Here is a 26368-nt window from a genome sequence, read left to right as displayed (position 1 = left end):
CCAGTAATGATCCTGTCTAAGAAGTTGTCCCCTTCGTTACCATAGCGATCAAAATGTTTTTGCAGATGTCCAAGCGCGTCTGTTTATACAGCTGTGTGAGTTGTTTTGGGACCCATATTGCTCAAATTTTATGAAACCCAAGTCTGTTGTGGATGATTTCGTAGGCAGAATCGTGACTAATTTGCAGACGATGTGCCACTTCGTCGATAGTCAATCGTCTGTCTAAGAGAATCAATTCACGTGAACGCTCAATGGTTTCTTGATTTTTGGCGGTAAATGGTCTTTGCTTTTGCTCCTTCATCGTGCGTAACACTTGAGCGATCATTTCGAAATTTTTCAATCTATTCGTAGACACTCCGTTAGGCAAAACGCTGTTCGCGTACTGTACCGAAAGTCTTCGATGTATACGCCTTCCGACCACAAAAAAAAAAAAAAAAAAAAAAAAACCGGATCACTGAGCGTTACTCTTCTTTGGTGCAAATGGACAGTGGAGCAGCCGTGATTAACAGCACGGCAGCGATAACGAAACTAGCCTAGCAGCTTGAAAATTGCAAAGATATAACAACAAATAAACAATGCATACGTTATCAACGTAAAACGGCACTACTACCAAAACAAACAAAAATATAATAATAGACTTGCCCTCGTAATGGCTGTTAAGGTATAACATTCGCCAGGTGGGCCGTTCTTTTCAAACTCGCTTTTTCGAAATATCGCTCTCTGTTCGCAACTGTTCTGCCGTAAGAGGTCATCGCTTCATCACTACAACTTTGATGGTAGACTGTCATGTACGTTTGCCTTTTTGTTCTTGTTCGTCGTTCTTTCTTTTACACTTTAATTCTATAATAACGTCCCTTTTATGTAATACGTTTTGTAACCGTGCATATCTGCACGCCACGTGCCTGTTTATCTGGCTTTTGTTTATTTACATTCGCAAGCACACACAGCTGTTAGTCTGCTTAAAGCTTAATAGGCCCCAGACAAATCTGGCTCTTTGCATAGTCGTATATAGTGTCTTACCGGTTTTCTGTGTAAAAACTCTATACTCAATTGCTATTTTATTAAACATGGTATGTTGGTTTATTTTTTGTTATTATTCACGCTATTTCATTATTATAACTTATAACATTTATCCTGTTTTATTTCATTGTCTGTAATGAAATTGTTCTTTTGTTTTTTACTTTTTATTTCTTTTGCATACTCAGTTTGCCTCTTCATCTGATTTCTGCGTTTCCTTCCTTACGTAATAACAAGATACGCAGGCGATGACTGATGTGTTGGCAGATCTGCCAACACCTTGTAGTTAGAGGAGGCCGAAATGCACGCTATAATCTAACGCAGACTGGCGTGAGGTCTGGAACAGGATACGTAATGAATGCTATAAAGAAAAGTACGTAGCTGCTGGAATACTTAACTTTAATCCATCATTTGTATACAGCATTCTGGATGATACAAGTGAGACTCTCAGATATGGTTAATGGCGCCTTGCTAGGTCGTAGCCATGGACTTAGCTGAAGGCTATTCTAATTGTCTCTCGTCAAATGAGAGAAAGGCTTGGTCAGTGTAGTCGCTAGCAAAGTCGGCTGTACAACTGGGGCGAGTGCTAGGAAGACTCTAGACCTGGCGTGTGGTGGCGCTCGGTCTGCAATTACTGACAGTGGCGACACGCGGGTCCGAAATGTACTAATGGACCGCGGCCGATTTAAAGCTACCACCTAGCAAGTGTGGTGTCTGGCGGTGACACCACAATGACGCCTACCCTTACTGTGATGTGGATAAAAGAAACAATTTATTTTTTATGTAGTTCCTAGATATGCAGTCGACGTGATCGCTATACATTGACACTACATCTTTTCCCTGATTGGTATGTCATTCCATTTTGTACCTTACTTTACCTTGAAATATGTATATTCTTGAAGACAATTGAAGTCAATTTACCCAAAGCAATTTTCTGTTTCTGCTTGTTTATTCAGATCTGAGGACTATTGCACGAACAACCTGAACTTGTTACCAAATTTAATGCAATCGTTTGCAATCTAGTCATTGAAACGGGATCTTATATATCGTTTCATTACTGTCATTTTGATGTACCTTGCATACAAGCAAAGTTAACCCTCCTGCTGTGTATTTAACTGGTCAGTGTACCAATGCCCTATGGCAAAGGAATAGGCCGACTTGTTCATTTATTCATCAGTACATATCCTTTATAATCCTTATGTTTTATCTCTGTGCTTCTAATGTGAGTCTACTGGCAATCTGAATCGTTAAATGGAGCAGTCGCAAATGTAAGAGCAAGACAGAACCATTGCCAACCTAATTCCATGAGCAAGTTTAGCAAAGAGCAAAGACTAGGAGATGTGTCAAAATTACTCAATGCTATTGAATTTTGACGTTCGATAGTTAGCCATAGCAACCAGGTCCTTCCCTGTTTCAGTGGGGAGCCATTTCTTCGGCATCCAGAATAATAGGCATTCGGTACCTGGAGTGGCAAGTGAATTCTGAGGCACAATCTTTCCTGTGTCCTGGGTTCTGGTATTAGACTGTGTTATTTAGTTATAGAAACATCTTCCTTTTCTTTCAGATTATCGATGTTAGATAAGTGAGCAATGGTCCTTTAATTTTGATTACATATGTATGGTTCGCAGGAGAGCTTCTGTAAACTTTGTAAGATAGGAGACGAAGTACTGGCGGAAATAAAGGTGTGAGGAGGGGGTGTGAGTCGTGCTTGGGTAGCTCAGTTGGTAGAGCACTTGCCCGCGAAAGGCAAAGGTCCCGATTTCGAGTCTCGGCCCTTTACACAGTTTTAATCTGCCAGGAAGTTTCACTCTACCTATGAGTTTGGATGGGGTCCAACTTTACGAAAACACAATTTTGTTTTGCATCCCAAAGACGTTTCACTGCAAGTGCAGCGTCATCAGTGGGCTTTTATTTTATAGATTTTTACCACATGGTGTGGTCTTCCTGAGGTATTAAGTTTATATAGTGCCTTTTTTCTTTCCAAGTTTATCGTGTTTTCTTTTTTCCTCATCTTCTTCACTGTGAAGTTCTGCTTATTGAGCTGTCACTGTCACTATTTCATTGTTTACTGTGAAAAACATGACAAACTGTGAAAGAAAACAGACACTATAAAAACGTAATACCTCAGAGAAACGACACCCTGTGGTAAAAAGCTATAAAATAAAAGCCCATTGACGATGCTGCAATTTCAGGTTAACATGTTCGGGATATAAAACAAAATTGTGTTTTGCTAAAGGCTGACCCTCATCCGAAAACAAATGTATTGTTAAAGCAAACATGGAAAAAAGAGCTTCAACCTCAACATGATTATTTTGATTACTCTGCATGCAAAGTGTAGTTCAATGATTATCTCTCTGTGCTAGTTCGAGGCACCGGTATTTGGCTAAGTACGAGGGTTGTCGAGAAAGTAAGTTCCGATCGGTCGCGAAATGGAAACTTCCGGAAAAATCCGGTAAAGCTTTGCACAAATGTGTTGGGCAGTGTCTCTAGTATGCCTGTCGATCGTGTCGCGTCGCTATTTTCAGTTCTGAGTGAACAGTGAGCACGTAAAGATGCGCAGGGAATAGCGTCTCCCGCCAAGTATGAGGGCCTGGTTAGAGATTTCGCCAGTGTCATGCAGCCCACACAACACAACTGTCGAGCAGTTCCTTCTTCAGGCCAATTCTCGGCCGCACACTGCAGGGGCAATAAAGACGCTCCTGCAGCGTTTCCGATGAGAAGTGTTTCATGACCCACAATACAGTCCGTAATTGGCTCCCCCTGAGTCTCATCTCTGCTCACAAGAACCGCTGGCTATGAAGACAAAATTTTTCCACAAACAGCGAGCTGCAGACTGGAGACTGCCGACTGCAGACTGACCGAAAGCACAGGTGGCTGCTTTCTACGACGAGGATACTGGAAAGCTGTTACAACACTACGACAAAACTCGAAGTTGGAGCAGTGACTATGTAAAGAAATATATAGTTCTGGCAACAGCGGCCATGACCTTCTTCTTCTGTGCGGATGCACACACATTACCCGAACTCTTACGGGACTTGCTAAGAATGTCTTCCACGAGTAATGAGTGTGTTGGGGTGGGGCACTACGATTGCAGTGTGTGGACATACAAGGTGAGAATGTGGGTCTCGCAGGAGGCGTGCGCGAGATAGTCCCTACAGTTACTCTATCCTCTGTACCGTCGGTGGCTCAGACGGATAGAGCGTCTGCCATGTAAGCAGGAAATCACGGGTTCGAGTCCCGGTCGGGTCAGACATTTTCACCTGCCCCCGTTCATATATATCAACGCCTGTTAGCAGCTGAAGGTATTAATATAATTGTAATTTCGTTCCAGACGGCTGCGGGTCATCAATGGTGTCTGTTCTTTCGTACATGTCAGAAAGAACAAACACCATATCCATATAAGTATAAGCATCCGTTAGGATGCTGCAGTGGGACTAATATTAAGACAACTGAATGAGAACATGTAAAGTGAATTAGAAACAGAGAACGAACAATATATGAATAAAATCTTAAATAACATTCGTCATTTAACTGTTGTTAATTTGCCAAGCTAATTATGTTGCTACCTCACTGTACGTGTTTTTTCCTTATAGGACGTGCAGTGCGTAGTTTCCAAGTACTACGAAATTTTGAAATCTGAAACATGACAATTCGTCAACTTTTTCTAAATTAGGCGCTGAATTGTTTGTCGTCCATAAACAGCCCTTTTCAATCCATCCCACGCATGTTCGATAGCGTCATGTCTGGAGAACATGCTGGCCACTCTAGTCGAGCGATGTCGTTATCCTGAAGGAAGTCATTCACAATACGTGCGCGACGGGGGCGCGAATTGTCGTCCATGAAGACGAATGCTTCGCCAATATGATGTCGATATGGTTGCACCATCGGCCGGAGGATGGCATTCACGTATCGTACAGCCGTTACGGCGCCTTCCATGGCCACCAGCGGCGTACGTCGGCCGTACACAATGCCACCCCAAAACATCAGGGAACATCCACCTTGCTGCACTCGCTGGAAACTGTGTCTAGGTCGTTTAGGCTGACCGGGTTGTCTCCAAACACATCTCCGATGATTGTCTGTTGAAGGCATATGCGAGACTCATCGGTGAAGAGAACGTGATGCCAATCCAGAGCCGTCCATTCGGCATGTTGTTGGGCCCATCTGCACCGCGCTGCATAGTGTCGTGTTTGCAAAGATGGAGCTCGCCATGGACGTCGAGAGTGAAGTTAAACATCGTGCAGCCTATTGCGCACAGTTTGAGTCATAACAGGACGTACTGTGGCTGCACGAAAACCCTTTTTCAAAGTGGTGGCGTTGCTATCAGGCTTCCACCGAGCCATAGTCCTTAGGTAGCTGACATCCACTGCAGTAGTAACTCTTGGACGGCCTGAGCGAGGCATGTCATCGACAGATCCTGTCTCTCTGTATCTCCTCATTGTCCGTACAACAACGCTTCGGTTCACTCCGAAACGCCTTAATACTTCCCTCGTTCAGAGACCTTCCTGGCACAAAGTAACAATGCGGACGCGATCGAACCGCGGTATTGACCGTTTACGCATGGTTGAACTACAGACAACACGAGCCTTGTACCTCCTTCCTGGTGGAATAACTGGAATTGTTCGGCTGTCCGACCCCTTCCGTCTAATAGGCGCTGCTCATGCATCGTTGTTTACATCTTTGGGCGGGTTCAGTGACATCTCTGAACAGTCAAACGGACTGTGTCTGTGATACAATATCCACAGTCAACGTCTATCTTAAGAAGTTCTGGGAACCGGGATGATGCAAAACTTTTTTTTGACGTATGTGTTTTCTCGATAAAGTATATGTCGTTTGCACTTACGAACTCTGAGAGTGTTCATATTTTTTTCAGTCCTAATATGCTGGTGATTGTTCCACTGATTGAAGTAAAAAAGTGTTTTGGATAAAATAAAGTAGAGTACTGCTCCTCGTCGTTGTAGCTACTGAAATTGCTGACGTTCCGATCGACTTTGTGCGGTCGTATTCAGGCCGTTTTACTGCTGTGTATTGATGAATGTCTTCCATTGTATACTTCATTTTCAGTTACCCGCTGACTACTGATGTTATATATCTGCGATGTCTTTGGACAATTTGAAGGGACTGTTATGGAGTGGTGGTTGTACAGTATGCTATTGCATGTGCTACCCTGATGGTTGACTAGAATGCAGCTCAGTAGGTAATTGCAGAAGTTAGCGTATCGGCTGTCTGTTGCCTGTGCCTCTGTGGTAAGTGATTGGTGGGCAACTCCTTTGGTTATTAGAAGGCAATAGCAAATCGAATGAAAGAGGAGAAAGACTAATTGAGTTCTGTAACAAGTTTCAGCTACTAATAGCGAATACCCTGTTCAAGAATCACAAGAGGAGGAGGTATACTTGGAAAAGGCCAGGAGATACGGGAAGATTTCAATTAGATTACATCATAGTCAAACAGAGATTCCGAAATCAGATACTGGATTGTAAGGCGTACCCAGGAGCAGATATAGACTCAGATCACAATATAGTAGTGATGAAGAGTAGGCTGAAGTTCAAGACATTAGTCAGGAAGAATCAATACGCAAAGAAATGGGATACGGAAGTACTAAGGAATGACGAGATACGTTTGAAGTTCTCTAACGCTATAGATACAGCAATAAGGAATAGCGCAGTAGGCAGTACAGTTGAAGAGGAATGGACATCTCTAAAAAGGGCCATCACAGAAGTTGGGAAGGAAAACATAGGTACAAAGAAGGTAGCTGCGAAGAAACCATGGGTAACAGAAGAAATACTTCAGTTGATGGATGAAAGGAGGAAGTACAAACATGTTCCGGGAAAATCAGGAATACAGAAATACAAGTCGCTGAGGAATGAAATAAATAGGAAGTGCAGGGAAGCTAAGACGAAATGGCTGCAGGAAAAATGTGAAGACATCGAAAAAGATATGATTGTCGGAAGGACAGACTCAGCATACAGGAAAGTCAAAACAACCTTTGGTGACACTAAAAGCAACAGTGGTAACATTAAGAGTGCAACGGGAATTCCACTGTTAAATGCAGAGCAGAGAGCAGATAGGTGGAAAGAATACATTGAAAGCCTCTATGAGGGTGAAGATTTGTCTGATGTGATAGAAGAAGAAACAGGAGTCGATTTAGAAGAGATAGGGGATCCAGTATTAGAATCGGAATTTAAAAGAGCTTTGGAGGACTTACGGTCAAATAAGGCAGAAGGGATAGACAACATACCATCAGAATTTCTAAAATCATTGGGGGAAGTGGCAACAAAACGACTCTTCACGTTGGTGTGTAGAATATATGAGTCTGGTGATATACCATCTGACTTTGGGAAAAGCGTCATCCACACAATTCCGAAGACGGCAAGAGCTGACAAGTGCGAGAATTATCGCACAATCAGCTTAACAGCTCATGCATCAAAGCTGCTTACAAGAATAATATACAGAAGAATGGAAAAGAAAATTGACAAAGCGCTAGGTGACGATCAGTTTGGCTTTAGGAAAAGTAAAGGGACGAGAGAGGCAATTCTGACGTTACGGCTAATAATGGAAGCAAGGCTAAAGAAAAATCAAGACACTTTCATAGGATTTGTCGACCTGGAAAAAGCGTTCGACAATATAACATGGTGCAAGCTGTTCGAGATTCTGAAAAAAGTAGGGGTAAGCTATAGGGAGAGACGGGTCATATACAATATGTACAACAACCAAGATGGAATAATAAGAGTGGACGATCAAGAACGAAGTGCTCGTATTAAGAAGGGTGTAAGACAAGGCTGTAGCCTTTCGCCCCTACTCTTCAATCTGTACATCGAGGAAGCAATGATGGAAATAAAAGAAAGGTTCGGAGTGGAATTAAAATACAAGGTGAAAGGATATCAATGATACGATTCGCTAATGACATTGCTATCCTGAGTAAAAGTGAAGAAGAATTAAATGATCTGCTGAACGGAATGAACAGTCTAATGAGTACGCAGTATGGTTTGAGAGTAAATCGGAGAAAGACGAAGGTAATGAGAAGTAGTAGAAATGAGAACAGCGAGAAACTTAACATCAGGATTGATGGTCACGAAGTCAATGAAGTTAAGGAGTTCTGCTACCTATGCAGTAAAATAACCAGTGACGGACGGAGCAAGGAGGACATCAAAAGCAGACTCGCTATGGCAAAAAAGGCATTTCTGGCCAAGAGAAGTCTACTAATATCAAATATCGGCCTTAATTTGAGGAAGAAATTTCTGAAGATGTACGTCTGGAGTACAGCATTGTATGGTAGTGAAACATGGACTGTGGGAAAACCGGAACAGAAGAGAATCGAAGCATTTGAGATGTGGTGCTATAGACGAATGTTGAAAATTAGGTGGACTGATAAGGTAAGGAATGAGGAGGTTCTACGCAGAATCGGAGAGGAAAGAAATATGTGGAAAACGCTGATAAGTAGAAGGGACAGGATGATAGGACATCTGCTAAGACATGAGGGAATGACTTCTATGGTACTAGAGGGAGTTGTAGAGGGCAAAAACTGTAGAGGAAGACAGAGATTGGAATACGTCGAGCAAATAATTGAGGACGTAGGTTGCAAGTGCTACTCTGAGATGTGAAGAGGTTCGCACAGGAAATGAATTCGTGGCGGGCCGCATCAAACCAGTCAGTAGACTGATGACCAAAAAAAAAAAATAAAAAAGCAAATCGACAGCCTGTATGCAGGGGAGGATGCTTTTCTGCAGCGAAACGTTAAGGCCACACGGCAGTTCCCTCGCAGTCACCTTCTGTACTGCCGCCGGCCGGATATCCGCTGGGCTCGAATCGTCGGCGGCCAGTCTGCAGGTAACTTGGAGCTGTCCTCCCTTTTCATGCTGTTAGGGCGGTTAATTATATCACTAGGCTCTCTTATTTTCGGCAACGGCCTTGCCGCAGTGGAAACACCGGTTGCCACCAGATCACCGAAGTTAAGCGCTGTCGGGCGTGGCCGGCACTTTAATGGGTGACCATCTGGGCTACCATGCACTGTTGCCGTTTTTAGGGGTGCATTCAGCCTCTTGATGCCAATTGAGGAGCTACTCGACCGAATAGTACCGGCTTCGGTCAAAGGAAACCGTTATAACGACTGGGAGAGCGGTGAGCTGGCCACACGCCCCTCCTATCCACATCCTCGGCTGAGGATGACACGGCGGTCGGATGGTGACAGTGGGCCACTTGTGGCCTGTAGACGGAGTGCTTTTTCTCTTATTTTCAGTTGCTGTTTCTACAGCTGCCGCACAAACATCCGAAATTCTTGAAAATTGACAAGACGGCCACATTCTTGGCTGTGTTCTGCTACAGCTGACTTGTTCTGTCACAGTCGTACGTAACGTTCATGCTCCGAAACGCGAGTGCTAATGGGTCTCCGGGTTTCCCCACATAGACTTTGCCGGATTCACGCCTAATTTCCTACACACCTGCAGTGTGGTCCTAGCATGTGGAATATGTGTCGTCGTCAAATATCGCAGCACCACGCCGAAATCGGCAACCGCACATCAATATAGGACTGTTGATGTTTTTAGATATACCGGGAATCCGATATATCTATCTTCAGGAAAGTGTCATTACAGGGTCTCGATACTCCGAAAAATGATATCGATACATGGAAATACAGACGGATAAGATATCGACGTACCTGCCTATAAAAATATCGGTTGCACGTTGTAAGTATACTGACGGTTTTAGAGCTGTATAGTATTGATTTATTATTAGATATTCTGTACATCAACAAGCTAGCAGCTTTCCTATCCTCCTAAGAAAAAGAATTGAAAGGAAAACGATGCACGTCACGCCTGGCGATAACCAATTTGCTAACAATGGTAACTGCATGTTAGTGGCACAATAACAGGTGCCCGATGGGTCTGTCGTTCGGTTTCGTCAGAGCTGCTGAAATATATGGTTACTAAAATGCCACCTAATTTTAAAACTAGTTACACATATGTAGCATGTGGACTGCTAAGCCATACTTCGTTGGCTTTGCATCATCTTGTATCTCGAAACGGAAGAAGGTCTGCTGCCATGGAACACGTGATGTTTGCTAATGAACCCAGTTTCTTTAATTTCTTAATGATTTTAACTGTACTGAAAATGGAAAGTTACGTTAGTTTCCAATAGCTTTTATATCAAAATGTATTTAATTTTTAACTGGTTTTTGATAATACGAGGGTTATACGGAAAGTAAATTCCGAACGGCCGCGCAAACGAAACCGCAGTTAAAATCACAAATATTTTATTTGCAACAATAAGCTGCACCTTCCACCTACTTCTCTACATAGTCGCCACTCCGACTGAAACATATGTTGCAGCATTGTACCAATTTTCAAATACCCTCGTCGTAGAAGGTAGCCACCTGTGCTTTCTGTCAATTCTCTACTCTGGTTTGCTGCTTGTTGTCTGTGTCAAAATATTGTCTTCATAGCCAGCGGTTCATATCAGAAGAGATGAAAATCCGAGGGAGCCAAGTCCGGTCTGTATGCTGGTTGATCAAACATTTCCCATGGAAAATGGTGCAGAAGCGTTCTCATTGTCCCTGCTGTGTGCGGCCGAGATTGTCACGAAGAAGGAACTGTATGACAGTTACGTTGTGCGAGTTGCATGAAATCAGGCAAAATCTCTCGGCAGGCACCCATACTTGGCGGGTGACACTATTTTCTAGGCATCTTTACGTGATCACTGTGCACTCAGAACTGAAAAGAGCGACATGACGCGATGACAGGCGTACTAGACACAATGTCCAACACATCTCTGCAAACTTCCATCGGATTTTCACTGTTGCTCCATTTCACTGTCGATCGGACGTTACTTTCCGAATAGCCATCGTACTTCTATTTAACTTGATTACATTTACTATGAGTAATGAAGTAACCGATAGGGGATTCAAATGGCTCTGAGCACTATGGGACTCAACATCTTAGGTCATAAGTCCCCTAGAACTTAGAACTACTTAAACCTAACTAACCTAACGACATCACACACACCCATGCCCGAGGCAGGATTCGAACCTGCGACCGTAGCAGTCCCGCGGTTCCGGACTGCAGCGCCAGAACCGCTAGACCACCGCGGCCGGCAACCGATAGGGGAGACTGGGAGAATTTGCCACAGTAGGTAAAATGATGTACTGTACCTCAATATATCTTCAACTGTGAGTGCTAGTCTTCTGTGACCGGTGCTGCCATCTGGTGCCCATCTATACGAATAAGCGTACAGAATGGGGGAACCTCCCAGTTGTCGGCGCAAGAAGCATAGTTTGTTTTGGCTTTGTTTCTTCTAGTATTTGATATCTAGTTTCTAAGTGTTGTGTACATAGTTCTGCGTAGTCAGCGCGTACACAAATTACCCACTAGAGCGCGCCTCGCTAAGCACAATAGCGCAGGCGCAGCGCTCGTCCGTCTCCGCACTACGAGATGGCGCTACCCTAGAGACGGACCAAATTCTGCTTCAGCCGATCCACGTAATAATATGTAGCGCAGCCAATGAGATTGTTGCTAACGTAGAACCTTTTCTCCTCACGGATCAGACTCGCGCAGTGATACCTGAACGAGTGTACAGGTATAACGAGTGTACAGAGCTCCGATCAGTCAGTCTGCATTAGTCTGTACCAGTCTATAGTCAAGTTTCAGTCTGCATACAAGAAGATTATCGTATTCCTGTACATAGCCATGTAGATAAATGTATAGACACTTTGCCAAGCGCCCGCATCTCGTGGTCGTGCGGTAGCGTTCTCGCTTCCCACGCCCGGGTTCCCGGGTTCGATTCCCGGCGGGGTCAGGGATTTTCTCTGCCTCGTGATGGCTGGGTGTTGTGTGCTGTCCTTAGGTTAGTTAGGTTTAAGTAGTTCTAAGTTCTAGTGGACTGCTGACCATAGATGTTAAGTCCCATAGTGCTCAGAGCCATTTGAACCATTTTGAACTTTGTCAAGTATCAGAGATATGTGAGAATAAGACTAACGTACCAAGACCAAAGGAACTTCAGATTGTCATTTGTAAATAGCATCCAGAATCAAGTTATGTAAGGTTTATGCTTGTTACTATTTTAATAAATGTGGGTGAAAATTCTGTTTAAAGTTGGTCACCGTCAATCTGCTACTCTAAGCGTGCAAGTGGCATTTCTATCGTCTGACCTAACGACAGAAGATAAACACGCCACGATAAGACCACGAGACATATTGCTGACACTCGCTTACTTCGTTAGAGCGACAAGTCAAATAATCTGATGGTTTGTGTACCGAAGGTCTTACAGTGCGCACACCACACTAAGAGTGAAGCTATTTCCTATTGTGTTAAAAACAAGTTTTTGTTGTTATGCCTATCTCTGGTCATTAACACTCACAATTATGTAAGTATTGTTTCTCTTAAACAAATCGCGTAAGTGGAACCATAATTTTACAAAGGCCATGCTTGTCGGGGCTAATTTGACACACAGACACCGAGAGCGTCTTTTTATCCCACTTCCGTTTCAAACCAATGAAGATAGAAGCTAAATTACATACGTTAATCTATGTTTAATGGCACCCAAGATGACATAATACGTTATTTTTATGGGGATGTGTTTCTCTGTTCCGATGCGGAGGACGTACATCCGTAAAATAGAGAGCTTCTGGGACTGCAGGTGATTAAGAAATGCCGTTAATGCTGTTCATAAATGGGACTTCTGTAAGGGAGAGCGCCATCCAACACAACGTACCAGAGGCAAAGATCTGTGCGTAGTATGTGGTGGATTCGGCAAAGATGACGAGGAATTGTACTCATGTATTTGTTGTGCTTTTTGGTGTCATTCTCAATGAAGTGGGTGGGACAGTCCTGAAAACTATAACTGTGACTCCAGCCTGATGAAGCGTTAGTTGTCTTGAAAGAGACCAAAGGCGTGTGTGCAGTCGCTCTATTCTCTGTGCCCTCGGTGGCACAGATGGATAGAGAATCTGAGATGTAAGCAGGAGGGTTCGAGTCCCAGTCGAGGCACACATTTTCACCTGTCCCCGTTGATATATATCAACCCCCGTCAGCACCCGAAGGTATTAATATAATTGTAATTACTGAATACGCTTGTACTCAGGTCCTCTTCTTTTCTGTTGCTATTTTATAAGAAAATTGTTATTACTGTTTTCTATCTATTCCACAGTTAATTAAGCTAATATTTTCGCTATTTTCTTCTTGTAAACTATCTTGTTCATAGTTTTGATTTTACCCCATTTACTGCGTCATTTTAACTGGTATATTGGGTAAACTGACGCTTGTAGGGAGTCATAATTATCAGTTTCTATTTCTAAAACGTACTGCTTTATATTTATGGTTTCAAGATATGTTACAGTAAACATATTTGGCTAATGATATACGAAAATTGACGCCTCTAGCTATTACAGAATAAAGATGATAGTCAAAATACCTTAGGCACGCTAAATTCCCCCACTCTGCCCTAAGCTACTGACCAAATTTTCACGACTGTAACACCTTCAAATTTCAGTAAAATATGCATATCAAAGAAGGTTTTGCATCACCCCTGTTCCCAGAACTCCTGAAGACGTTGCCTGTGGATATTCTATCACAGACACAGTCCCTTTGACTGTTCAGAGATGTCACTAAACCCGCCCAAAGATGGAAACAACTATGCATGAGCAGCGCCTATTAGACGGAGGGGGGTCCGACAACCAATTAGTTCCAGTCATTTCACCAGTAAGGTGGTACGCAGCTTTTGTTGTCAGTAGTTCAACCATCCATAGACGGCCAATACCGCGGTTCGGTCGCATCCGCATTGTTACTTTGTGCCAGGAAGGGTTATCAACAAGGAAAGTGTCCAGGCGCCTCGGAGTGAACCAAAGCGATGTTGTTCGCACATGGAGGAGATACAGAGAGACAGGAACTGTATATGGCATGCCTTGCTCAGGCCTCCCAAGGGCTACTACTGCAGAGGATGACCGCTACCTAAGGATTATGGCTCGGAGGAACCCTGACAGCAACGTCACCATGTTGAATAATGCTTTTCGTGCAGCCACAGGACGTCGTGTTACGACTCATACTGTGCGCAATAGGCTGCATGATGCGCAACTTCACTGCCGACGTCCATGGCGAGGTCCATCTTTGCAACCACGACACAACGCAGCGCGCTGCAGATATGCCCAACAACTTGCCGAATGGAATGCTCAGGATTGGCGTCGCATTCTCTTCACTGAGTGTCACATATGCCTTCAACCAGACAATCGTCGGAGACGTGTCTGGTGACACTCTGTCCAGCGAGTGCAGCAAGGTGGAGGTTCCCTGCTGTTTTGGGATGGCATTATGTGGGGCCGACGTACGGCGCTGGTGGTCATGGAAGGCGCCGTAATGGCTGTACGATACGTGAATGCCATCCTCCGACCGATAGTGCAACAATATCGGCAGTATACCGGTGAGGCATTCGCCTTCATGGACAACTCGGGTCCCCATAATGATCGTCTTGTGAATGACTTCCTTCAAGATAACGACATCGCTCGACTAGATTGGCCAGCATGTTCTCCAGACATGAACCCTATCGAACATGTCCGGGATATATTGGAAAGGGCTATTTATGGACGACGTGACCCACCAACCACTCTGAGGAATCTACGCCGAATCGCCGTTAGGAGTGGGACAATCTGGACCAACAGTGCCTTGATGAACTTGTTGGATAGTATGCCACGACGAATACAGACATGCATCAATGCAAGAGGACATGCTACTGGGTGTGTACAGCAATCTCGACCACCACCTCTGAAGGTCTCGCTGTATGGTGGTACAACATGCAATGTGTGGTTTTCACGAGCAATAAAAAGGGTGGAACTGATGTTAATGGTGATCATTATTCGACGTTTCTGTACAGATTCCAGAAACTCTCGGAACCGAAGTGATGGAAAACTTTTCTTGATGTGTATATTTGCTTCTACATATATGACCAAGTCGTATCTTGGAACTTTTTTAATAAGAAAAGACTTACTTTTTTGGAGTAATTTTTGTAATTTTAGACAAATATTGCAGCTCACGTACAATGAATGCTATCATTTACAAATGAAACTATTAAATACATTAAACCTGTGTTAGGCAGCTGGCTAGAAGGAAAGTCTGAAACTCGTTCTATGCTAGAACACTCTCCCCTACTGGGGAAGTGACATCTTGTTTTTCGGTTACAATTAAAAGACCGGCAGCCTACATAGGCTCTGATATGAGATACTGGTGGGACGTGCGCTGAGGAGCCGATGGAGTTAACATAGTGTCTGGCCGTTACCAACCCAAGTGGAGGTATGAGGCGCTGACAAGGTCAAATAGTTGTCTGTTACAGATGCAACGCACACCAGCATTCTTGTTTAGTTCTTACTGCATAGTGGTCTCGCTGCTCGTAACTTATTGTATCACATCGCAATAACGGAGCTCCGATGGAATAGGTGACTGTACAATTTTACGTTTAACACCTTATGGAAATAGATTGCTAAGCGTCTAGAGGGCATAGAGATATTTGGTGACATTATTTTCTGATAAAATATGCAGCTTCCAGTGTGTATGGAATACAGGTGAATCAGAAATTACACATTTCTCGACGCGAAAAGTTACGCAACTGATTATCATGAATTAAACGGCCTCTCGGTCAGAGTCGATGCAGGAAAGATACCCGAAGAGGTCCTACTCAGGACACTCAGGTTCGTAAGAAGGATGTTCAATATCAGCTGACCATAGAAGCCATGACCAGAGCAACGAGTGAATATTTATCCAGAACATTGAAAAAATAAATAAGGCGTGCTTTCTCATAATCCCTCGGGACGTGAAGAATCATACAGGTAAAACTGTTCAGCTCGAAAGAATCAATAGTATCTCTAGCACCAGCGACCCCCGCTGAAATAAAGCGCAGCGGTGTGCATGTATATTTGGCCTGGGACGTGAAAAAAAGAAAAAAACAACAGTTAAGTTCCGTACTCCAGTAACATACTCCACAATGTCCATTAATGAAGTCAGTTTTCGAGTTTGGTAATTAAAATAAAGAAAGGTAAGGCATACAGCCATTTAAAATGCTCCAAAATGGATTAACTTCTTGGTTGAATGATGAACCAGATTGTAAAAGAAAGCTAATTTAGCCAAAACCAACACATTTTACGTATTATCTATGTCTTCAATAGTTCAGCCACAACTTTTAACCATAGTAATTTCACTAAATCTGCCTAAAGAAGAAATGCAAACATTACGAACACACGCCAGCTGCAAAATTTTAACGCCAACCAGAATACGTGGAGGGCGATAACGTCTTATTCACCCACGAATTGACGAAACCATAAAAATTGCCAAAGGGTCGGTTGCCTATTCTGAGATAAACAAGTAAGCGAATATAGAGAGCATTCGTTCCAAGTAAGAATCAGTTTCCCCCAAGTCTCAAAAAAGGTTGAGTAACACGCAGCCTGCAAATCAGAGGACACGCAAAGTCGCTTTCACGAGCTTCCCTCGTCCCCAAAATATTTCGAGCCAGTATCGAAAACATTATGCGAATATATCACTAGTAAGAGTATGGAACGCAGTATCCGACCAAAACCTCGTGAATCCACAAAATAACTAAAAAAATCTACTCTGTCCGAACTGGCCTGCGAAGCCCACAGGTACTGACCGACATCCGTGTCATCCTTAGCCGGTAACTACCGAGCGAGGTGGCGCAGTGGTTAGCACACTGGACTCGCATTCGGGAGGATGACGGTTCAATCCCGTCTCCGGCCATCCTGATTTAGGTTTCCCGTGATTTCCCTAAATCGCTTCAGGCAAATGCTGGGATGGTTCCTTTGAAAGGGCACGGCCGATTTCCTTCCCCATCCTTCCCTCACCCGAGCTTGCGCTCCGTCTCTAATGACCTCGTTGTCGACGGGACGTTAAACACTAATATCCTCCTCCTCCTTTAGTCGGTAACTGTCATTGGGTACGAATACAAAGGGACATGCGGTGAGCACACTGCTCTCACGGCCGTTGTCAGTTTTCGTGACCGGAGCCGCTACTTCCCCATCAAGTAGCTCCTCAATTGGCCTAACAAGGGCTGTGTGCACCCCACTTGCCAACAGCTCTTCTGCAGACCCGGACGGTCACCCATCCAAATGCTAGCCAAGCCCGACAGCGCTTAACTTTGGTAATCTGACGGGAACCGGTGTGACCATGGCGGCAAGGCCGGTGATGAATGCACACATGTTATTCTGCTTCCAACGTAGCAAAATTCCTTTACTTCTTCTGCTCTGTGATCTTCGATGTTAATTTTATTACTAATCTCGTTTCTGCTACTCCTCATCATTTTCGTTAGTCTTCGGTTTGCTCTCAATGCATAGTCTGTACTCAGTAGACTGATCATTTCTTTCAGGATGCCCTGTAATTCTATTTTGCTTACACTGAACATAATAACATCATGAGCAAGTCTTATCGCTGATAACTCTTCACCCTGATTTTTAAAACCCACTCCTAAGCCCATCTTTTATTTCTGTCGTTGCTTCTTCTTTACGTAAATTGAACAGTAGGGAAGACAGGTTGCATTCTTCTCTTACACTCTTTTAAGTATTACCCCTATTTCCCTATAACTATTTTTCTGTGAATTTAGAACATCTCGCGCCATTTTCTAAATCAAGAAATCTATTACGTATTGAGTTTTCGTAAGTTGTGCTTCCATTACGATTCGCAACAACAGAACTGCTGATCCGATGCCTTTATCTTTTGCAAAGCCAAACTGATCCTCATCTTAGATATAGTAAACAGCCAATCGATTTGCAAATTGGAAGGTTTATTAAAACGCCTTTATCATGATTTCAAAGTTTATAAAATAGTTTTCTTCAGAAGAAAATATCACGCCAAATTTGCTTAAAAATCAGAGCATATTTAGTTGTGTGCATATATCAACGAAATGTCCATATCTGTAGAGACCTCACCATGCTTTCAGCGTTTATAAAAACGTGTTCTTCGGAAGGATATATCATGTGAAACTTGCTTAAAAACCACATAGTAATTAGCTATGTACACGTCCCAACGAGTAGTCCATTTATGTAGAAACCGCCTTTAAGATCTAGACAGTCAAAAAATTTTAAAATTTTGTACATGGCTGGAGCAGCAGCAGCAGTAGAGTGAAATCATCTTGTAGAAGCAGTAAACAGCCAATCAGTTGCATATTGGAAGGTTTACTGAAACCACTTTATCGTAGTGTCAACTTTTATAAAAACGTCTTCTTCAGAAGAAAGTAACATGTTCACTTGTTTCGAAATCACATCAGATTTTACGTATTCCAACTGACTGGCTGTTTACTATTTCTACAAGATCACTTCATCCTACACTTGCTGCTCCTGACATGCACAAAATTTTAAAATGTGATCCTCATCTAAGAGATCTTCAATTTTCTTTCCCATTCTTCTCTATATTGTTCTTGTCAGCAACTTTTATGCATAAGTCATTAAGCTCATTGCACGATAGTTGTCGCACTTACCTGCCCTAGTCTTGAGGGCTGTATGGATGATATTTTTTTCCGAAAAGTTGGGATAGTACGTATCCAGTCACATAAATTCTAGACACCAACTTCAATAGTCATTTGGTTGCCATTTCCCCTAATAATTTAAAAAATTCCGAAGGACTCTTATCTATGGTTTCCATCTCATTTCATCGCAAGTGTTCTGAAGTTCTATTATACTCTGACTGCACTACTGGATCACTTATGTCATTCATACAGACTCTGAATTCTTCGTCTACCACGTCTGTAAGACACACAAGAAATGACTACTTTGACGAAAACCGGGTTATCTTTTATGTATTTGACCCTTTCTGTTACTGGGTTACAATGGAGAGGAACAGGAGACTACTGATTGCGGAATTCAGAACTAATTCTTTTGTACGGGATACTGAAGTTACTCGGGACTTTTTTGAGCCTACCTCAGCACTGAAAACTTGCGTAAGGCCGGAGGTCATCATAAAAATAACATTTATAAAACGACAGCAATGACGAGTGGTCATTCACACAAACAGAGAGACCAATAATGGGGCCAGAATGGACCCCTGTGGTACTCGTGAGAGAACAGGACGAATTTAGATTGCCACAAACAACACGAAATATTAAACAGGTAAATAAAAGAAAACTTAGTCCGGCCACTGCCTGCTGCTTTTCTCGAAAAATGATAAGCGGTTGAATATTAATTGCAAAACGATTTAGAAAAGATATCTGAATGGTGCGAAAATTGGCAGTTTACCCTAAATAACGAAAAGTGTGAGGTGCTAGAAGGAATTCGTTAAACTTCTGTCATACGATAAATCAGTCTAATCTGAAAGCCGTAAATTCAACTAACTACCTAGGTATTACAATTACGAACAACTTAAACTGGAAGGAACACATAGAAAAAGTTGTGGGGAAGGCTAACCAAAAACTGCGTATTATTGGCAGGACACTTAGAAAATGTAACACATCTACTAAGGAGACTGCCTACACTACGCTTGTCCGTCCTCTCTGGGATCCTTACCAGGTTGGATTGACAGACTACATCGAAAAAGTTCAAAGAAGGGCAGCACATTTTGTATTATCGGGATATATGGGAGTGTCACAGAAATGATACAGGATTTGGGCTGGACATCATTAAAAGAAAGACGTTTTTCGTTGCGACGGAATCTTCTCACGAAACTCCAATTACCAACTTTCTCCTTCGAATGCGAAAATATTTTGTTGACACCGACCTACATAGGTAGAGACGATCACCACGATAAAATAAGGGAAATCAGAGCTCGCACGGAAAGATACAGGTGTTCGGTCTTTCCGCGCGCTATACGAGATTGGAATAAAAGAGAATTGTGAAGGTGATTCGATGAACCCTCTGCCAGGCACTTAGATGTGATTTGCAGAGTATCCATGTAGATGTAGATGTAGAATACTGCAAAAAAAGAGAAAAAATCACCAATATTCTCCTATTGATTCTAATTTTTCGGAACTCTGCTCAAAAGTCATGTTGTAATAGGGGATCTTACCAGTGTTCGGGCATTACGAATAGTTACTCCCAAAGGGTGAAAACTGAGTATGAAGAATTCTTTATATCGAGCTAATTTGTCGGTTTTCAAGGGCTGCAAGCGAATAAAGGCATATTATGTAGACACAGGCACCAGATCAGCGACATTCTATTTTTGTTGTGTAGTATGAATCAAGTTTATTAAGTCTTTAATTAATTAGTGTTAGCATAATTTGCTTCCTCTTTTATTATTTCATAAAAATGACAGACAAATCATTAATATTTTCAAGCAAATGAAGCATTGTACTTAGACAATTTGCCGATGATGCTGTAATCTACAGAAAAGTAGTATCACACGAAAGTTGTGAACGAATCAATGAGGATTTGTAGAAAATAAATGCGTGGTGTAATGACTGACAGTTATGTCTCAATATTAGTAAGTGTAACCTACTGCTTATAACAAGGCGAAAATCCCCATTAATGTACGAGTACAAAATAAATGCCCAGTCTTTGGAAGCGGTAACAATCATCAAGTATTTGGGTGTGACTATTCGAAATGATCTCAAATGCAATGATCAGATTACACAAGTAACGTGCAAGGCGAAACTCTAGATTGCGGTTTATTGGTAGAATCCTGAAGCGTTGCAGTACTTCAACAAAGGAAATTGCTTACAATACGTTAGTTCGTCCAGTCTTTAAAGTATTGTTCGTGTGTATGGGAGCCTTACCAGTTGGGTCTGATTCAAGAGAATGAGAAGGTCCAAAGAAGAGCGGCAAGATCCGTGAGTGGTACATTTAACCATTGCGAGAGCGTTACCAATCTCATAGAAAGTATGAAGTGGGACACACTTGCAGATAGACGACGCGCTAAACGGAAGGGGCTGCTCACTAAATTCCAAAGTCCGATCTTCACCAAGGATGTAGAGCATATATTATTACCATCAACTTTAAAATCGCGCAATGATCACCATTCAAAGATAAGGGAAATTAGAGCTCGTACTGAGGCGTTCAGACAGCTGTTTTTCCCTCGTGCGATCTGCGAGTGGAACAGAGGGAGGGGGGGGGGGGGGAAATATGACTTTGGCGCGAATTGTGCCCTCCGCCACACAGCTTGGTGGGTAGCGGAGTATATATGTAGATGTAGATGTAGTCTGTTACGTCACTTTGTAAAAATATTCTGGATTAAGGATGGTGCCATTCTGCAATAGAACGGATGTTCGGCGACGACAGCGAGAAGCTACCGTACAGACTAGATTTTTTTGGGGGGGGAGGGGGGGCAAGTCTTGCACACAGCACTTCCACGCTTACCTTAACCCACGACACACGGCAAGAGGGACATTATTCCATTACAAATACTGTACCAGTTCTTAACTTGTGTACTTGTTCCCCGTTTCTGTCGCCATTGTTATTAAAATAGCACTGATAGATTTTGCCGTTTTCGCAATATTTTAAACGAATGCACAATGCACAAATAAAAATTACTCAAACTGGCGTTTATCTGGTAATAAATATGCAACCAGTCGCTTTATTTTAAGATTTATTCAACCGTGAATATGTTTTCGAGCCACTGCAGGCTCATCTTCGGATGGAGGTGTTACAAGAACATTATGTTGTGGACCAATTGTAGCTATATGCAGTGCTGGTGCTACTGGCAGAGACGACGGAAATTTAGTAATCGGTGACGAAACGCCAGTTTAAATCACAGTCGCAGTTCGTCATTCACAATGGATATACTGAAAAAAAAACTACTCAATTTTTAAAAAAGGTTTATTTAAAAAAGAAAAATTTCAGCACTACTGCTACGGCTAACTGATATTGCTGTTTTTTTACTCGGTTATTGAAAAACGGCAACTGTTATCACCGAGACCAAAAAAATACCGAAAAATACCTTTTACTAAGAACGAAAATACAGGTATCGGTTTTAACCTGTCCCTACTCTACAGGCGCTCGCACCTTCATCCTGTCGGGTCGCAGGTCGACCCCCACGACGGTGACCCCGCGCTGCAGCAGCGCGCGCGCCACGGCGGCCCCTATGCCGGAGCTGGCGCCCGTCACCATGGCAACGCGTCCGGCGTACCGCTCCATGCTGACGCCTGCAGACTTCTGCTGCTACTGAGGCGTCCTTCGCGCCGGGAACCTGTCGTACGTGTAAATACGATAACAGTTCTTGTTTTCCCTGTGTCTTAAGATTAGATTCTGCATGTTTAACAAACATGAAAGCTCCCCTACAACCACACGACGCTCATTTCTTATTACACTGGGTGAAGCACGTAATTTCTAAACGCTGCATACATTTGTGATATTAAAACGATATTTTCGACAAATTTTTAAAGGAATTTGTTTCTATATAACCCCTTGCGCTGCTGATAAACAAAACCCTGTTTAATACCAGTTTCAATGAAAATGACCATCGTCGACAACCTTTGTAGCATCTCATAAAATACGAGGAGAATTCAAAAAGTAAGTTACACGTGTTGCACAACTCTAAGGTGATTCGCGCAAGAGTGGTGCATTCTCAGAAGAGACTTCATGTTCTTTGTTTCCAGCAGCCGCAGTTTTCTTCGGGTACGAGTAACAGGTGCATCACAGTGTGGGAGTGAAATGCTGCGACAACCGGAAACGTACTCCAGAGTTGAACTACTTGGGGCAGAATGATTCTTGTGGGCAAAACGTCTTAATCGCACACGGATTTACCGTGAAATTCTGGCGGTATATGGACCAAATGCAATGTCGTGCCGCCAATTCCTCTCCTGTGTCAAACTCTTCATCTCAGTGTAGCACTTACAATCTACAACCACAATTATTTGCTGGATGTATTCCAATCTGTCTTCGTCTACAGTTTTTACGCTCTACAACTCCCTCTAGTACCATGGAAGTTGTTCCCAGATGTCTTAACAGATATCCTACCATCGTGTCCCTTCTGTTTGTCAGTGGTTTCCACATATTCTTTTCACTACCGATTCACCGAAGAATCTCAGCATTTCTTACCTTATCAGTCCACCTAATTTTCAACATTCTTCTCTACACAACATCTCAAATGCTTCGATGCTCTTCTTTCTGGTTTTCCCATAGTCCCTGTTTCACTGCCATACAATCGTATGCTCCAAAAGTACATTCTTAGAAATTTCATCCTCGAATTAAGGCCTACGCTTGATACTAATAGATTCTCTTGGCCAGGAATGTCCTTTTTGCCATTCCTAGTGTTTTTTACGTCCTCCTTGCTCCGACCGTCGTGGTTTATTTTGCTGTCCAGGTAGCAGAATTCCTTAACTTCATCTATTCTGTAATCACCCATCTTGACATTAAGTTTCTCGCTGTTCGTATTTTTACTACTTCTCATTTCTTTCGTCTTTCTTCCATTTACTCTCAGTTCATGTTCTATACTCATTAGACTATTCATTCCATTCAGCAGATCCAATCAGTCTTCTTCAATTTCACTGAGGATAGCAATATCATCAGCGAATCTCATCTACGATATCCTTTCACTTTGAATTTTAATCCCATTCTTGAATCTTTCTTTTATTTTCGTCATTGCTTCTTCGAGGTGTAAATTGAATACAAGCGATGAAAGACTACATCCCTGTCGTACACCCTTTTCAATCCGAGCACTTTGTTCTTGGTCTTCCATTCTTATCGTTCCGTCTTGGTTCTCGCACATATAGTATACTACCCGTCTTTCCCTGTAGCTTACCCCTATATTTCTCGGAATTTCGAAAATATTGTGCCATTTTACAGTGTCGAACGTGTCTTCATTTTTACCTAGTCTTGCTTCCAATATCAACAGCAACGTCAAAATTACGTCTTTGGTGCTTTCACCTTTCGTAAAGCCGAACTGATCGTCGTATGAAACGTCCTCAATTTTCTTTCCGTTCTTCTGTGTATTAATCTTGTCAGAAACTTGGATGCTTGAAGCATTAACCTGAATGTGAGCTAATTCTCGCACTTGTCGGCTCTTGCTCTCTTCGCGGAATTGTGCGAGTGACGTTTCTCGAAGAGTCAGATGGTACATTCTACACACCAACGTGAATAATCGTATTCTTGCGTCCTCTCCAACGATTTTGGAAATTCTGATGGAATGGTCTCTATTTCTTCTGTCGTATTTGATCTTAAACCTTCTAAAGCTCTTTTAAATTCTGATTCTAATACTGGACTCCGTATCTCGTCAATATCGACTCCTGAAACTTCCTGGCAAATTAAAACCGTGTGCCGGACCGAGACTCGAACTCGGGACCTTTGCCTTTCGCGGGCAAGTGCTCTACCATCTTAGCTACCGAAGCACGACTCACGCCCGGTACACACAGCTTTTACTTCTGCCAGTACCTCGTCTCCTACCTTCCAAACTTTACAGAAGCTCTCCTGCGAACCTTGCAGAACTAGCACTCCTGAAAGAAAGGATATTGCGGAGACATGGCTTAGCCACAGCCTGGGGGATGTTTCCAGAATGAGATTGTCACTCTGCAGCGGAGTGTGCGCTGATATGAAACTTCCTGGCAGATTAAAACTGTGTGCCCGACCGAGACTCGAACTCGGGACCTTTGCCTTTCGCGGGCAAGTGCTCTACCATCTTAGCTACCCGAGCACGACTCACGACCAGTCCTCACAGCTGTACTTCCGCCAGTACCTCGTCTCCTACCTTCCAAACTTCACAGAAGCTCTCCTGCAAGGTTCGCATTCTGGGAATATCGACTCCTGTTTCTTGTCCTATTATGTCATCAGACAAGTCTTCTCTCTCATATAGGCCCACCCATCCGCTGTCTGCTCTGCATTTAACTGTTGAATTCCCATTACACTCTTAATGTAACCACCCTTGCTTTTAACTTCACTTCACCGAAGGCTTTTTCAACTGTTATACATGTTGAGTCAGTCCTACCGACAATCATTTCTTTTTCGACTTCTTTACACTGTTTCTGCAGCCATTTGGCTTTAGCTTACCTGCACTTTCAAAATCATGTAACACAGCAATCAATCGGCCTTTACTTTTAGGCTTTATTAAAGCAAATCTTGAATGAACTGTGATAGGAGCCCGAACAACAGGGAACTGACGTACTAGGACATGCATACAAGCTCCGAAATACTGCATAAATAATGGATAATTACTAGCTGAAATCGAGATTTGCTTTAATAGAGACTTTTGGTCACAATCTGTCAGGGTCACTCAAAACACTATTTCGTCGGCGTTGTGGTCAAGCGAATGATGCTTCTCCGCTTTTCCTGTATGGAGTGTAAATTTTCGATGCCCTGCCTCTTGAAGCACGAAACACTTCGATCGCCTTGCTTATGGCAACACCGGTTATACGAGCACCAATAGTTTGCCACCTTTTTCAGAGTGATGTTGACTTCGTGTGATACAAGTCTTCGGCCGCTGTTTCTGATAACTTCTATCCATAATTTAAGCAGTGACTGGATTCGAACCAGGGACCCAGGACATTTTGATTTGGAGTCGAAAATATTATCCCCTTTTAATACAATAATTACTGTATTAAAAAAAAACTTTGACATTATAATCGATGAACATCTACAGCTCATGTTTCACATGCATTATATACATAAAGTACAGCACATCAATAAGTATTAGAACACCGATATACGTTTCATTCATCGCATGACAAACATTGGAGCGAAAACTAAATCACATTTGAACGCAGTAATACAAATTTGAACTACCTTTTTGGTGCTTTACATGAATTCAAAACTGCAGACTAGACTGCTATTCCCTCAACCAAATTTCAGAACGTAACTTTTGGTGCCGCAGATGTACTTAATGTGCTGATCTTGACTTATCGGTTAATTTTTAATAAATGACCAAAAAACAAAATCCTATCTTCGGAAGGGAAAAAACCAAAGACACCAATTTTATCCGATTCCACTTTTCTTCAAATATAATCGTCTGCATTGGCTTCATTCGCCAAAAAGGTTCTTCCATTTAAACCGGAAATGTGATGATGTTGTCTTCACCGTTAGTGTTTACAATGTAGTTTACGTAGTTTCCGAGTATCCACATCACAGTACTGGTTTCTGTCTGTGGGTAGAACTACGATTCAAGCCACAATGTTATACGAAGGGCTTATTTCAATAGTGGTACAAGTACACTTTTGTTCATTCTGAGATACAGAGTCCTAAAGTTAAATGGGCGCTGAAAAATCTGCAGTTGGGGTACCAGAGATATTCGAGCATATGGCTTCTTGCTAGAGATGAACGTTTCTTTCTGTTTGTTTGGACCATTAATGTCAGAAGCATTATAGATAGAAAAGTGGAGGTAATCGACTTGTACCACTATTGAAATAAGCCCTTCATATGTCAGTGTTGTAACTGGTTTCCGAGATTCTGGCGAGAAACTATATTTTCCTCCTGGCCCATTCCCAGTTCATTAAATGTCCGCAACAAATAAAGCTACGCCAGAGC

General features: G+C 42.7%; 1 protein-coding gene and 1 pseudogene across 1 annotated transcript in view; one reads left to right on the top strand and one right to left on the bottom strand.

The window, feature by feature from the left end:
• LOC126143900 (farnesol dehydrogenase-like) overlaps positions 1-22031 on the bottom strand; it is a 121095-nt gene extending 99064 nt beyond the window's left edge. The window contains exon 1 of the mRNA XM_049915456.1: positions 21920-22031. Coding sequence (XP_049771413.1) covers positions 21920-22024 — 105 coding nt within the window. The 5' untranslated portion in view covers positions 22025-22031. The remainder of the gene's footprint in view (positions 1-21919) is intronic.
• LOC126163754 (5S ribosomal RNA) lies at positions 8913-9030 on the top strand (annotated as a pseudogene).
• Positions 22032-26368: the final 4337 nt, after the last annotated feature.

The sequence above is a fragment of the Schistocerca cancellata genome, chromosome 2 (genome assembly GCF_023864275.1).
Source record: "Schistocerca cancellata isolate TAMUIC-IGC-003103 chromosome 2, iqSchCanc2.1, whole genome shotgun sequence".
NCBI lineage: Eukaryota > Metazoa > Arthropoda > Insecta > Orthoptera > Acrididae > Schistocerca > Schistocerca cancellata.
This window is presented reverse-complemented; position numbering and strand designations above follow the sequence as displayed.